This window comes from Pavona decussata, unplaced genomic scaffold, assembly GCF_977016875.1.
Source record: "Pavona decussata unplaced genomic scaffold, jaPavDecu1.1 SCAFFOLD_270, whole genome shotgun sequence".
Taxonomy (NCBI): domain Eukaryota; kingdom Metazoa; phylum Cnidaria; class Anthozoa; order Scleractinia; family Agariciidae; genus Pavona; species Pavona decussata.
Window position 1 is genome coordinate 270,100 of NW_028145672.1, and position 15,774 is coordinate 285,873.

General features: G+C 40.3%; 2 protein-coding genes across 3 annotated transcripts in view; one reads left to right on the plus strand and one right to left on the minus strand.

Annotated features, from left to right (window-relative positions):
* The window catches only part of LOC146455720 (adhesion G protein-coupled receptor L4-like), an 82,171-nt gene that overhangs the window by 11,995 nt on the left and 54,402 nt on the right, over positions 1-15,774 (minus strand). Inside the window, exons 1-4 of one of the 2 annotated variants that reach the window (XM_085093868.1) lie at positions 10,964-11,186; positions 9,332-9,361; positions 6,725-7,071; positions 6,149-6,389 (exon numbers count right to left, since the gene is read on the minus strand). In XM_085093868.1, the coding sequence (XP_084949994.1) occupies positions 6,149-6,389; positions 6,725-7,071; positions 9,332-9,361; positions 10,964-11,129 (784 nt within the window). In that variant the 5' untranslated portion in view covers positions 11,130-11,186. Of the gene's footprint in view, positions 1-6,148; positions 6,390-6,724; positions 7,072-9,331; positions 9,362-10,963; positions 11,187-15,774 lie in introns of those variants that run through there. The other variant, XM_085093867.1, reaches the window with a different exon arrangement.
* On the plus strand, positions 12,397-13,253 carry LOC146455721 (uncharacterized). Its single transcript, XM_085093896.1, has 2 exons — positions 12,397-12,631; positions 13,128-13,253. The coding sequence occupies exons 1-2, from the start codon at positions 12,397-12,399 to the stop codon at positions 13,196-13,198; spliced, it is 306 nt and encodes a 101-aa protein (XP_084950022.1). The 3' UTR covers positions 13,199-13,253.

Here is a 15,774-nt window from a genome sequence, read left to right on the forward strand (position 1 = left end):
CGAGAAAACGTTTCCTTGTCTTGAACGAGAGTTTTGAAAATGTACTAATTTGCATAATTCTGATCACGCCATCGGGCACGTTTAGGCCGATTTCAAACTTTCCCAATTTTTGCCAAAATAAAAATTCGCTGGAACTTTTGAATCTTATTTTTGAAAATAGTTCACCAAAAGGGTCTTTTGGGGCAAATAAGAAGAAATTAGAATTTTCTCTCCTGTCGCCGGATTCTTGAAAGTTACTGACAACGGCTCTTTAAAAGACTCTTTGTGTGACCATTCATGTGTAAACTGCTCTTCTGCCTCAACATGTTTGCATTTATTTCTATCCCACAGATTGCCACAAACCTCTGGGACTTGCTGATGGCCGCATCAATGACACTCAAATTACAGCTCCTTCTGTTTATAAGAACAACAATTTATTGTACGGACCTTCCCGAGCGAGACTTAACCAGAGTGGTGGCTACCGAGCGAACCCTAGATTGTTGACCGAACATCTTCTAGCGTATTTTCAGCAAGCTGTGATCATCACTGGAATAGCTACTCAAGGCTATCTTGGTGGAAATATACAAGAGTGGACTAAAGCATATCTGTTAGGGTATACATTTGGATCAGACAGGGAATATTTCTTTAAGGAGAGATACCAAGGTGGAACTCGGGCTAAGGTAAAGAAGCAGAATTCTGGTCTTTGAATATTTAAGTCACCTTAGTCATTTGTCTCAGCCATCAGGGATGTGCGAGCTCCATTCGCGTTACTCGACCACGTCAACAAAAGTCATGTTAATAATGCCCACTGTTGCCTACCGTAGCTGATCGTTTAAAAGAGTTATAATGGGGTTGAAGAAATTTGTTCTAACTGAAATGGAATTCGAGTTTATTTCACAGGCGCGCATTGGTATGTTAGTTGCAATAAATATATATAAGTGCTTAGCAATATTCTTTTCACCCTGCCAAGAATCAATGACCGCGAATGTCCGATTTGCGAGGATCAGGTCACTACTCTGCATGCTGTTTCTGAAGAATGCTTATTTTAATAGTCCGACAACCGTGATTATTTTTTTGTTAACATGAATCAAAGATCGACCTTTTATCTTTCCCTGAACTATATCCTTTTCGTGTACTTATATAACAATCTCTTGTATGAGTCATTCATGAAGCCATAGTACTTGTAATCTATGGGTGAGGCCAACTCTTTCGTTTGAAAGTGCATCACCGCATTTCGGTGCGTTTTGAACTTGCATCAACACTTAGAAGTTCGAAAATGTTATCGTTTTCATCGAAATGGCTTACATTCGAAAACGCTCTACAGAATGACATCTAAAAATTGGAACCCAATCCTATTTGTGTGGACAGCAAAAACGGAACTTTTCAATACGTCCACTCAGGGGGTACGGCAATTTTATTACCGCTGGATTTCTGCAATAAAATAATGGAAGCCGTTACGGAGCTTATACAGAGCAGCCAATCAAAAATTTTAATTTTTTTCGAATTCTCCAGAGTCTCTTCTGACGCCTACCCGCTGACCAAAAAGGCTGAGGACTCTGGGTACGAGAGTAAGTGGGCGCCTTTATTTGTCGCATGCGCAGATGACCGTTGAAACAATCAGCAGTCGCCCGTTGTAGTGTGGACGGGGAAGTGTCTGTAAACCTGTTTTTGTAGCGCACTTCCACTATAACATTTACATTTATTTACGTTTAGTGTACATGGGTATGCTAAACGTTTGATTCCTTTTCGATAAAATGAAGGCCGGCGTTTCCAAAATGCACTGATTTTAAACGAAATCTGTCTGAGTATTGTAATATAATAAAATGCGTAGCCGTAAATTCATAAGTTCATCATGAAATTTACTTTTTAGCAATTTCAAGGCAACTTTGATAACAATACCACCGTACACCACTATGTCCCTGTGCCTACCATGGTCGACTCTGTTCTCCTGATCGCAATAGACTAGTACTGGAACAACAACTTTGCCATTCGACTGGAACTGTACTGCTGCATTATTAGGGGTGAGTATGCAATTAATTTAGAAGCATATCATTGAAAACATGAATTAGTTTTCCTTAAAGCACGTGCCGGATTTAATATTAGCGAGGACGGGTATTGTATTAAAGTTAGTTTCTGTAGTATCTCTAGCAACCTTTGTGGTATCCCAGGAGCCATGGTATGGAATCCCAAATAAATGGTTCCCAAGACTCCACTGATTAAAATCAGTAGGCAAAAGGAGGGTTTAAGTGTATGGGTGGGGAAGTAGTTGTGTGTAGAACAAAAAATCATTAGCAAAACAGTTAACCATGTAAGTGGTTATATTGAGCGAGAGACCTCTGCAACAAAGCACTCTCAAGCTCAATTAGTGTTAAGTAAAGTAACAAAAACAACTAAAACCTAAAACAAATGTTAGATGAGAATTCCAGAGAAAGCCATATTAAGGGAAAAGCATGAAAATAGGAATGAGCAAGATTGGGGGAGGGACAAAATATGTTTAAGGATTGAGGTTAGGGGAAAACCCTGCATAGGGATTAGGGTTAGCTTCTTTGGGGGAGGGGAAACACTATACAGAGATTAGGGTTAGCTTAATTTGGGGGAAAGGGGGAAATCCTGTATAGGGTTTCAGGTTAGCTTAATTTAGGGGTAGTGGAAACCCTGTATAGGGATTAGGGTTAGCTTAATTTGGAGTAGGGGAGACCCAGTATAGAGATTAGGGTTAGCTTAATTTGAAGGTAGGGAAAACCCTGTATAGCGATTAGGGTTAGCTTAGTTTGGGGTTAGGGGATACCCTGTATAAGGATTAGGGTTAGCTTAATTTGGGGCTAGAGGAAACCCTGTATAGGAATTAGGGTTAGCTTAATTTGGGTTAGGGAAAACCTAGTATAGGGATTAGAGTTAGCTTAATTTGGGAGTGGGCGAAACCCTCTATAGGGAATAGGGTTAGCTTAATTTCGGGGTTAGGGAAACCCTGTATAAGGATTAGGGTTAGCTTAATTTGGGGGTAGGGAAAACCCTGTATAGGGATTAGGATTAGCTTAATTGGGGGGTAGGAAAACCCTGTATAGGGATTAGGGTTAGCTTAATTTTGGGGGTAGGGGAAACCATGTATAGGGATTAGGGTTAGCTTAATTTGGGGGTAGGGGAAACCATGTATAGGGATTAGGGTTAGCTTAATTTTGGGGGTAGGGAAAACCATGTATAGGGATTAGGGTTAGCTTAATTTGGGGGTAGGGGAAACCATGTATAAGGATTAGGGTTACCTTAATTTTGGGGGTAGGGGAAACCATGTATAGGGATTAGGGTTAGCTTAATTTGGGGGTAGGGAAAACCCTGTATAAGGATTAGGGTTAGCTTAATTTGGGGGTAGGGAAAACCCTGTATAAGGATTAGGGTTAGCTTAATTTGGGGGTAGGGGAAACCCTGTATAGGGATTAGGGTTAGGTTAATTGGGGGGTAGGGGAAACCCTGTATAGGGATTAGGGTTAGCTTAATTGGGGGGTAGGAAAACCCTGTATAGGGATTAGGGTTAGCTTAATTTGGGGGTAGGAAAAACCCTGTATAGGGATTAGGGTTAGCTTAATTTGGGGATAGGGAAAACCATGTATAGGGATAAGGGTTAGCTTAATTTGGGGGTAGGGGAACCCCTGTATAGGGATTAAGGTTAGCTGAATTGGGGGGTAGGAAAACCCTGTATAGGGATTAGGGTTAGCTTAATTTGGGGGTAGAGGAAACCCTGTATAGGAATTAGGGTTAGCTTAATTTGGGTTAGGGAAAACCTAGTATATAGGGATTAGAGTTAGCTTAATTTGGGAGTGGGCGAAACCCTCTATAGGGAATAGGGTTAGCTTAATTTCGGGGTTAGGGAAACCCTGTATAGGGATTAGAGTTAGCTTAATTTTGGGTTAGGGAAAACCCTGTATAGGGATTAGGGTTAGCTTAATTTGGGGGTAGGGGAAACCCTGTATAAGGATTAGGGTAAGCTTAATTTGGAGGTAGGAAAAACCCTGTATAAGGATTAGGGTAAGCTTAATTTGGGGGTAGGGAAAACTCAATATAGGGATTAGGGTTAGCTTAATTTGGGGGTAGGGGAAACGCTGTATAAGGATTAGGGTTAGCTTAATTTGAGGGTAGGAAAAACCCTGTATAGGGATTAGGGTTAGCTTAATTTGAAGTTAGGGAAAACCCTGTATAGCGATTAGGGTTAGCTTAGTTTGGGGTTAGGGGATACCCTGTATAAGGATTAGGGTTAGCTTAATTTGGGGGTAGAGGAAACCCTGTATAGGGATTAGCATTAGCTTAATTTGGGGGTAGAGGAAACCCTGTATAGGGATTAGGGTTAGCTTAATTTGGGTCAGGGAAAACCTAGTATAGGGATTAGAGTTAGCTTAATTTGGGAGTGGGCGAAACCCTCTATAGGGAATAGGGTTAGCTTAATTTCGGGGTTAGGGAAACCCTGTATAGGGATTAGAGTTAGCTTAATTTTGAGGGTGGGGGAAACCCTGTATAGGGATTAGAGTTAGCTTAATTGGGGGGTAGGGGAAACCCTGTATAGGGATTAGGGTTAGCTTAATTTGGGTCAGGGAAAACCTAGTATAGGGATTAGAGTTAGCTTAATTTGGGAGTGGGCGAAACCCTCTATAGGGAATAGGGTTAGCTTAATTTCGGGGTCAGGGAAACCCTGTATAGGGATAAGAGTTAGCTTAATTTTGAGGGTGGGTGAAAGCCTGTATAGGGATTAGAGTTAGCTTAATTTAGAGGGTGGGGGAAACCATGTATAGGGATTAGGGTTAGTTTAATTTTGAGGGTGGGGGAAACCATGTATAGGGATTAGGGTTAGTTTAATTTTGAGGGTAGGGGAAACCATGTATAGGGATTAGGGTTAGTTTAATTTTGAGGGTGGGGGGAACCATGTATAGGGATTAGGGTTAGCTTAATTTTGAGGGTGGGGGGAACCATGTATAGGGATTAGGGTTAGCTTAATTGGGGGGTAGAGGAAACCCTGTATAGGGATTAGCATTAGCTTAATTTGGGGGTAGAGGAAACCCTGTATAGGGATTAGGGTTAGCTTAATTTGGGGGTAGGGGGAACCATGTATAGGGATTAGGGTTAGCTGAATTTGGGGGTTAGGGAAAACCCTGTATAGGGATTAGGGTTAGCTTAATTTTGAGGGTGGGGGAAACCATGTATAGGGATTAGGGTTAGCTGAATTTGGGGGTAGGGGGAACCATGTATAGGGATTAGGGTTAGCTTAATTTTGAGGGTGGGGGAAACCATGTATAGAGATTAGGGTTAGTTTAATTTTGAGGGTGGGGGAAACCATGTATAGGGATTAGGGTTAGCTTAATTTTGAGGGTGGGGGAAACCATGTATAGAGATTAGGGTTAGCTTAATTTTGAGGGTGGGGGAAACCATGTATAGGGATTAGGGTTAGTTTAATTTTGAGGGTGGGGGAAACCATGTGTAGGGATTAGGGTTAGTTTAATTTTGAGGGTGGGGGAACCATGTATAGGGATTATGGTTAGCTTAATTTTGAGGGTAGGGGAAACCATTTATATTGATTAGGGTAAGCTTAATTTGGGGAGAGGGGAAATCCTGTATAGGGATTAGTGTTATCTTAATTTTGGGGGTGGTTGTTTAGTTTTATAGCCAGCTCTATAAGCTTTAATTTGATATCGGGGTTTAGGTATGTTTAGTTTAAACCGGATGCGCTACATCGCTTGGACGCGAGTTACCTCTGAAGGTATTAGGTAATCTTAACTCGTGGCCGAGAGTCTTATCTCTCGGCCCATCGCGACCAACAAAATAAAAAAGAATTTGATAACGCGACCGAAAACTTACGTCGTCCTCTCTTACGGCCTGAGTAATAAATAAATAAATAAATAAATAAATAAAAAACAAACAAATAAATAAATAAACAGTTACATTTACAAAAACTCAAAACCACAAAACGTGAAGACAGAAGCAAATATGTAAACACTTCTAGTTTAACACTGGCTAACGTCTCAAAACTTCTATTTCCCTGCAAGTGCAAAAATGTGCACCAGGCTTAAGTCTTATCAACCTCGGTTTGAGGATAATTCACCCCTAATACTCCTGCATACTCAATAGTTGGTGCGCCTAGCTAGGATAGAGATGTTACAGAGTTTTGATAACTTTAAACTGAACCCACCAGGACAAGATCTCTGCACAATAGTTTCCGCTGCTGGTACAAGTTCTGCAAAACTAGCAGCCACGAAGACGTTGTTGTTTGAACTAGCAATGTCATTCAGCTGAGTTCGATCGACATTTCTTCCAATGCCAAGAGAGAATACAGTCACACCCTTGTTCTTGAGCCCACGGGATGCTTCTGGAAGTTTTTTGTATGGACCTTGATCTGTTGTTTGATTGCCGTCAGCAATAACGATTGCAACCTACAAAAACAATCAGATGTAACCCATTTTGAAGGAAGTCCCTACCAAACAAAGGTAACCTTAACACCTGAAGTGTGCCGTTGCGATCTAAAAAAAACTTCAAGATGACAAGAATTCCTTACAGCTTTGAACATCGGCATATGGACTTTGCCAACGATGCTCAGTACAAAAAATTTAAAATTAAATAAATATATAAAAGGTTTCATTTTCACTCATCAAAATTGATACAACTGAACTTTATCCGGCAAAACTTTGAGATTTGAGATTATAATATAGGTTTAAAAAGTCAGCAAATTACGGGAAACGATGAAATGCATTTAGAATGTTTTTCATACCTGTGGCAGTTCTGGTCTCATTCCAGCTGCTGTTGTAAATATCTCTCCGTCAGCAAGCAGCAAAGCTTTATCAATAAACGTGTAACCTCTCTGGAACCTAATCCTATCTATAAGATAATAGTATCCTTTCTCTGTTACGGCAGAGCCATTGAGCCTGTTAAATCTAAACTCCACCTTAGCCCCGGTACTATAGGCCACAACAGCAACGTGGGTCTTGTCAGGACCAACATTAAAGCCTTTAACCATTTTTTTCAGGAACTGTAGCATCCTTAGCCAGTTTCTCCTACCAATGCTTCCTGACGAATCCACAATAAATGCCACATCGACCACGGCCTTACACACAAATTCTGATGAGAGAAAAAAAAAAGCAAAGCTACTCTATCTGCTGCAGCACGATGCAGTACGATAGAACACATAAACAAACAATCATCCTCTAGGTAGTTGAGTTACTTCAGGCAATTTTTCCAGACAGTGTGATCCAGCACACACGCCTGGATCTCAACTGCAGAACTCAAACTAGTGTCCCAGCTGGGCTGGGCAAGGTACGTCAGCTGGTGACCTCTCTGCAAGGCCTTCCTGTGAGGCGGTTCGCAAAGGAGGCTGCTAACGGACATCTCTTTGTGTCCAAAATAATGCCCAGCGAAAAAGGGACACTGCAACTTTATTTCTTCGACAGCAGGGGCAGGTCCTAACATGACCACTCAATGAGATGTTTATCGTAAGCATAAGCGCTCAATACCCATGTAGGCTAACCCTTTCTCCACCGATGGCATAGTACCAGGGTTGCTGAAATAAGCTCCCATTGCTGACCTTGGACGAAACAATGGCAGCAACGCCAATATTTGTCTAGTTTTTAAGACACAACTCATTTGTCATATAATACGATGACAAATTTGGTTATTCTTTGGCGACATCTCTTCCGTATAATGACTGAAACGAAAACTAAAAACGAAATACCCTCACGATCTACTGTAGACATGAATAGTAAACAAAAACGTACTAAATGAAAAAGGGGCTAGCTATGGAAATTCCTTCGCTACTTTAGCTGAGCCTTTACTTGCCATCTTCCTGATTCTCACATATACAATTATACATAAACAATAGCCTCCATTTAGCGCGAAAATATGCCCAGATATTTGTCCGCGGGCATTATCTGTTCCGAGAAGCAAACAGTTTTCCGAGAGCGAAGCTCGAGGAAAACTGTGAGCTTCGAGGAGCAGATAATGTCCAAGGACAAATATCTTAGCATATTTTCAAAGCCAAATGGAGGCTATTGTGGTTATTATCCTACAAACATTTTTCGCAACATGTAGCAACGAGCTTGAGTATTTGAACATTTCGTGTAAGAACAGTTTACCGTCAAAAACGTTTAGAGCGTGTTGTTTTCTGATACTGCTTACTCGACCAGCAGGTTTATCTCTCCTTCTCTCCCAAAAGCAAACCGTTGCCCCATCTTGACATTAGTTTTAATTGTAAACCAGACGCGCCTTGAAGTTTTTGAAATTGGGGAATATCACTTGGGGAATATCATCGGATACTCCCCAGTTTTAGCTGGGGTATATTCGGTCACGTGAGGCGTTTAGACCAATCGCGCGCGAGCGAAAATATTTGATGGATTATAATTTGTAACATTGCTTTAACCCTTTCACTCCCATGGTAAATGTCGTATTTTTGTAAAACGGCAACTGTGAACCCCTATACCAACTGTAATACACCAATTAAAAGGTTTTTATCTGGGGCATTATATAAATTATTCCAGCTAAGACAAAGGAAGTAACAGAAAAAAAATGAAAAGTGTTTAAATTGAGAAAATAAAAGCGTTAAAATACATCTCACTTCTCGTATACACTGGGTTTACCCCTAAACTATAGCTTAATTTGCAGATCTCAGTACATAGTTTCTTGTCAAGTGGTGGCTTGGTCTTAGAAGCGTGAGAGGGAAAAAAATACAAAAAATGGAGGTGTGGTTAATCATACCTCATGTAGGAGGGAGGTACGATTTTATGCTTCCATTGTGCAGATTTTGTGTCCAAATGTGATACAAATTGACCCAATATTGAGCACGGTAATGCATTCTTGTGCCATATGGCACTCTTGCGAGTGAGAGGGTTTTAACCCACAAAAGAACATGTACTCTTGACAAGGCATTTGTAATACTACAAACACTGAATCTTCCTTGCCAATCAAATTAGATTAAATGACGCCTTCATATTTTGAGGAGAATTCCAACCGTTTTGAATTTTCCCTTCTTAACAAGTTTCTGTAATATTCCGAAAACGTCTAGAATTCTCCCAAACATGTTTCGTATTTTGTTTCATCTGATGGTAATGTTCATGTGTTTAACCAAGTGCTACCTACTAGTAGCCTTTCAGTTTCAATTTAATCCTCCTTGTTTGTCATTCATATTTACTTTTCTCGATTGCTTATTTGTTTTTCTCTCTTCACAAATGCCACGAAAATTTCTTCCCAACTTTGCGAAAAAAAAAAACGTAAACAGTAATACGCAATTACAAATTGTGAAATCACGTGAAATAGGTCAGTCACTGAAGAGCAAATCTTCGGTCAACAAATTGGAAATCGCCTCCTTAACAAACTTGTGCTTTCTTACCTGTTGGGGTTGGTGTGGGAGGCTGTGGTGCTGAAAGAAAAAAAATACCACAATAAATAACACGAAAAATATACTTGTTTAACCATAAAAACTAAAATGTCCACAACATTTACATCTCACAGGAGTGGACGAATAGTCCAGCAAAAAATTTCACCAAGACAAGCAATGATCTTAATACTCATATAACATTCCCCCTGGCTACCAGTATCATTATATACATTTGTATCCTGAAATACACAAATGCACACAAATGCAGTGGGGCTGTCGCTTAGTGTCTCTGGCCAGAGACAGAGTAGGCCGGTATGGATTGAAACTTGCAAAATTGTTAGGCTGATGTTTTTCAATTTCTCGCATTTTTGTTTCCAATTCCAATTCCATTTTTTGTAATTCTTTCAAGAATTGAGTTGATTTCTTTCCTCTTGTCATTCTAAACTTATTTGGCAGCTGATTGACGGTCGTATTTCATTATTTTTCACAAAAGATACCAAAAACCCCATGAAACTTGCAGCCAACGGTCTGCCGACATCCGTCTTTCTGTTACACGGCGGCCTGTACTGTATGAGCTAATTCGGTCTCTTAGCGTTACTAACTCTTCGGCATTCCACCGTTCACTTTTCGCGGCGATGTTTCTTGTGGCCTTTTACGGTCTTTTTCGGATCGGTGAACCAAGAGCACGCGTCTTGGGGTCCGTCTTGTTTCGGCAGTGGTCCTGTGAGTTTAATAATTTAACTTTTCACACTTGGAATCGACACACAAAACTGGCTAAAATTAGTATTTCAACATATAAGTATAACGTCAGCAATAGCCCTTCGACATTTTAATTTTTTAATTGTGCGAGAAGATGCTCACTCCATTTGCCCAGTTGAAGCCCTTCTTCCGTCTTGTAAGTTTCGTGGTATTTCTGTCGACCAGTTCAACAGCGAACTCCAAGGGTTTTTAACTTATTGAGGCCTGGACAGAACTAGGTACAAGAGTCATAGTTTTCGCATTTGCGATGCTTGCCATGCTGCTGATAAAGGTTATTCCGATGTGCAAATACGTGCTCTTGGTCGCTGGAAATCGGTTGCGTTCAAAGTTTATTTGCGGTCTGCATAACTTTACGCTACCTAATCAGAGCTTGTCAAACAATTACGTAATTTTCAAGCTTGTTGATAGTACATCTGTTGCGTGGGACTTACCAAAGTAATTTATCACAGAGCATTTGCCCTTTAGACCAGCTAAACGTGAGCTCTGTGATAAATAATTTTTTTTCCTTTCATGATTTGTTTCTGGACGCTCATGGAGGCCGTTCAGACATGGGCTGCGGCTCCTCAGAGTTGTCATTTTTGCTATTATTCTCCATGTAGCTATATTTTGTTTTTGGACGTTCAAACAAGGGCTGCGTTCCTCACAGTCGTCATTTTGTTCGCAAAACTTGCGCTCTGTGTTTTTTCGGTCAGTTTGTATTGTCTAGTTTTCCTGTGGGGCTCAGCCACAGTGTTTCATACTCCCTGTATTGAATTCAAGTCGAATCTTTTAATCGATCAAAATAACTGTCGCGATGCGGTCACGGAACACAAGAGCGCTCTAAAATAGGATCTACGGTAGTTACCTTCAGTGCAGCTAGAAGTATTTAAAATATCAGTTTCTTACCAGCATTCCCTTTCACTTGTTGACTGACACTTAGAACGAGAATGACGATCCCAATCACAGGAAAAAGAAATTTCTCCATCGCTGACCTGATAACGAGACGAAAATAGCAGTTTTTTGGCTGTAGAGACGTTATCGACAGTGAGATGTAAATATGGAGAGCTACCATATGCAAATGTGGAGAAACCTACCAGACAGTGAACTCTCTTTCCTGCGTGAGGCGGAATCAGAAGTGCAAAGATATAAAAAGGAATTGCTTCACCAGGATATTCACCGGAATATTAATCCTAATAAACGCATTAGTCTTGCTGCCCTTGCCGTGTACTTCACTGTGGTTGACCCGGCGAACTCCAGTACACAACACCCCGTGTCTGCGGTACTGGAAACGCGACAACTTTACTTACGCACTGATGACGTTTATCCGGCGAAAATGCGTGGATGCCAAGTAGAATTCGTCCGCCAAAAAACCTCGCATATATTTTTTTTAAATTTAGTAGCAAATGGATTACCTTCATTGTCTTCATATCTTGAATGTTTATTGATCTTTTCTGACTACAATCTTTCGCTTACAAGAAATTATTGCGTAAATAATAACGTATGCGTTCCTTCAGGTTTGGGCGGAAATTTTGGCTTGGCTCAGGAGAAGAACAAAGAGCAAGCGCAACAAACCAAGCAAGTACACTGACATACATTCATAAACTGCTGCTAAGCTTTTTAGCCATTACCTACTTGCGTTTACTTTCTGATTTAATTTTCGGAGGCCGCTAGTTCAGGCTGCAGAAGACTTGCTAAGCTTAGTGGTCGAAACTGAGTGGCCTAATGAAGAGCGCTCTTTGAATTAGTGCAAGCATTGAAATCTGTTTGATTTTCACGTTTACAATATGATGTCTGACACATGCATTATACTAAACAGGAGATTCGGCGGCAGAAAGTATCATTATAAATGTGGCCCTCTGCCTAAAAACGACTGCCTGGGAGGCTAAGTGTTAAAGCGGACATCCTCATTTTGTGAGAGTTGAGCGGAAGTCTAACACCAGAGCAAAATAGCAACAAACAGGAAGTGTTAACACAGGAAGTATGACAGGGCAGTCACGCAATGAGACGAACATTAAGTCACTGTCTGGTATTAAATCGTCATCATTTTGACAATTATAGAGCGTTTTCATTCACGTGACTACTGGCCAAATTGGTTTACTGAAAAAAAAGAAGGTTTAGTTTGGGACACCAACATGGCCGCTAGTTCTTTGTACATGACCGCCGTGACGTCATGTGAAATTATCACGCCTACGGTCGTCCACTAACTTTTTTTAAATTTAATTTGTTGACTTAAAATTGCTTTGCTTTTGCTTTGCTTTGGTTGAAAATTGTTTTATAGAATTCGTGGCCGATAAACTGAATTTACCAGAACGCTGTCGGGTATATTTAAAGACATTTGGATGAGAAGAGCGGAACAAGGTCATGGAACATCAGAAAAACAGAACACTTTTCATCGGAACACCGAAAGACTAAACACAGGAACATGGAACAACGGAACACGGAAATACAGGAACAACATAACACTGGAAGTAGGAACACTGAAACACGAAACGCGGAATACTGAAAAACAAAACAACACTGGAAACCGAAACACTGGAACAAGAGACACGGAACACAAAACACCGGAGTACAAAGGTTGGATTAGGTCTCCTGTAGATCCTACGTCAACTGACAGCATTATCGTTCGCGGTCCTTTGCAGTTTTCACGTCTACTTTATTTTTTGGGGCCGTAGGTCTTTACAGATCCGATATGCTGTGCCTTTTAAGCATGGTTTTGTCCATGCGTTTCAATGTTTAGATGGTTTTGTCCATCTACATTCAGTTGACTTTGCGAGACAGGAATTCGATGCTTTGTCTGCTTTCTCCCTGAGGCACGTGATGTGGCAACGCGTGATTCGGGGAGCGGGCAGGTTCAAAGTACGAAACTTGATAGGACATGGGTTTTGTTGCATTTTATTTGAGCTGGCTCTGTCGCTGGTTTCATATAGAACTGCTACACCGTGCTGACGAGTTCCAATAAGAACGAAACAGCTGTCCACGGTTGCAGCCCTGTTTTGTCGGTTTCTGTCGGGTTGTTGTCTCGCAAAGTCAACTCTTTCACGTAGTATCAGCCTTGCAGTTTGTGTTAAAGGTTGGAACACTGAAAATGGAACAAAGAAATATACTGAAATTGCAGTCAGAAATGGACATGACGTAATCTAAAATGTGTATGACACTGACTTGTAAAACGTTAAAAAACAAGCGTTTATAAAAAACTTTACAAGACGTTTCGGCCGAAAATCCTCGGCCTTCGTCGGTTTAAAAAATGACAAATAAGTGAACGCTTATCCAACGGTTCACAGTTTGCACGTGCTACAATCATGACGCGTAACGAACGATCACCTCGCGAGAGAACAAATCACGTGAGTGAGCTATAAATTCCCGGAACATCAATATGTTCATTGCCCGCATTTCGGTCTCGCAGAGAATGCCAGGTCTCATGGAAAAGTCTCTTGTGGTAATCACGCGCCTTGTCGACAATGGTGGCTTGGTCAAAATCTATACTATGGCCAAACTGATTCGCGTGTTACGCTATCTTTGAGTTGTTATCGCCAACACGGACTGCTCTTCTGTGTTCTTTGATCCTTGTTGCCAAGGCTCTGTCCATTTGCCCTTGGTAGATTATCACGGTCCAATGAAAACAGAGCTTCTGCACTATTGCAATGGATTGCATGGCACGGAAGGGCTTCACCGTGCGTGGACAAAACAGCTGTTTTACAAAATATTAAGGAAGTACTTTAAAAACCTGCTAGTGCATATTCAAAAGAATGTACGCCATTATTGGCGAGAATTCTGTGTTTCAAAACTGATCAGGTTTCGATAGAACAGGTTACCCCAAGTCTTGTTCCTTCTCAGACTAACAGTTAAATGATTAATTTTAATTTTTGGCCGAATTTCACAGTATTGATTTTTTTAAGACATGTTTGAGAAATAAAGTGGCAGTCTTCTAAACAGACGTCTCTTTTTGTTATGCAAATTAACGCGCAAAGGAAGATGGGAAACAGTTCCCACAATCCAATGGATTGTAATACGTGTAACGTCTTGGAAATAATATTAAAAACGCAAGGCTGATTTCACGAAAGGGAAATTCATTGATTCCAATATTTTGAAAGGCACCAACTTTCTTCTTCAGCATATTTCTTGTAAAAAAAACATGCAGTTACTGGTTTTGTATCGTCTTGACCGACAAAGACTGGCAAGTCATACCAGGAGAATATTGCAGGTGGCAATCGGTTCCAAGCAAATTGAAAATTTTAACTCCAAGAAAGGTGAACAAAACATTTACAATTTGTGAACGCAAAGGACGTAAAAAGTGGTCAGATTAATTAAAACACCCGTTTATACAATAAAATGTCTCGGATTACTGTTTCGTGTGCAAACGCCAGAACGAATCCTGGACCAAAATGCTTCTCGTTCGTCACGTGTTCGGAAACTTTTCCTCTAGTGTAAACACAGTTTGAATACTAATAAGTAAGGTAACCCTCGTCGTCAACAACAACAACAACAACAACAATAATTTTTATTTTATTCTTGCTTTACAATAGGTTGTGCAATGGTATTTCTAGACATTAGGGAGCTTTAGCAACGACGACGGCAACACTGAGCAGCGAAAACGTCACTATTACAACGAATTCGGGTTCTTTCAAACGTCTTCGCAATTATTCCAACTCGTTTTAAATGTCAAATGTAAGTGAAATTTCCTGGAGTGGAATTCTTGGAGCCGCACCCAAGTTTAAAAAGAGAGAGAAAAATTCTTCTTCGTGTGTTTACATCCTCCATAAAACGTGCCATCAGGAACTTCACGTCCTAGCCGTGCATTAACGGCAAAAAAGATGTACCAACAAGTGTAATGCACGGGCAGAATTGTTGTTTTGCTTATTAAACCCATTGCTTTTTTGACGTTCTTGTTGCCGTCACCTTAGTTATAGGAATTAAGGCAAGATCAGCACAAACCCACACAAAAGATATACATAGCTTCAAACAGACACATAAAAACAATAAAACTGGAATTTTAAATGAGACACAATTTAAAGATGTGCTACCTAGAGCTTACTGTAAAAAAAGTTCTTGTACAAATAAAAGCTAGTTTATACTAATAGTAGCAATTTAAGAATATTAAAAATTTAAACTTAGTTATCCTAATTTATAACTTCTCCTCAAAAACGCCTTTCTTTGACATTACTGGAGATTTAGAAAGTACCAAAATTTGTCGATCGGCTACCTTACAATGCAGTTATAACACAAGTTGCTTAGTAAATGCAACTTTGAATACAAAAGGGGCACCTAACTAGTGCATTTAAGCAAAATACTAAGAATGTTGTACCGCTCCCAGATCGTTTTGAGGCCTTTTAAGCAGGCATAGTTGTGTAAATTAATCCAGTCCAATCTGCTCGAATATTATGGAGAAAAAAATGATAGAGCTTAGGAAAGGTGTAGATCCGCTAGAAAAATGTAGAAGAATAGACCATTTCCGAGTTGCTTTGAACCTCCTTATGAAAGTGAGGCTAAGTGCGAAGTTTTTGTTATGAAAATTAGTTTTCATTCATATGCAAACAAAAGTTATTTTCATATGAAAAGTTTTGCACTCAGCCTCGCTTTCATAGTGAGGTTCACAGCAACTCGGATATGGCCTATTAAGGAAACATTGAATGGGTAGGGAAGATAATCAGTAGTGGGGCCGATCACAACATGTAAAGGTCCGTTTAAACGGTTTCAACATTTTACCAACATCATGCGTC

Coding starts and splice junctions, on each gene's coding strand:
- LOC146455721 (XM_085093896.1), top strand. CDS start 12,397: ATGAGAAGAGCGGAACAAGGTCATGGAACATCAGAAAAACAGAACACT. Junction 12,632..13,127: donor CAAAACACCGGAGTACAAAG/GTTGGATTAGGT, acceptor TTTGTGTTAAAG/GTTGGAACACTGAAAATGGA.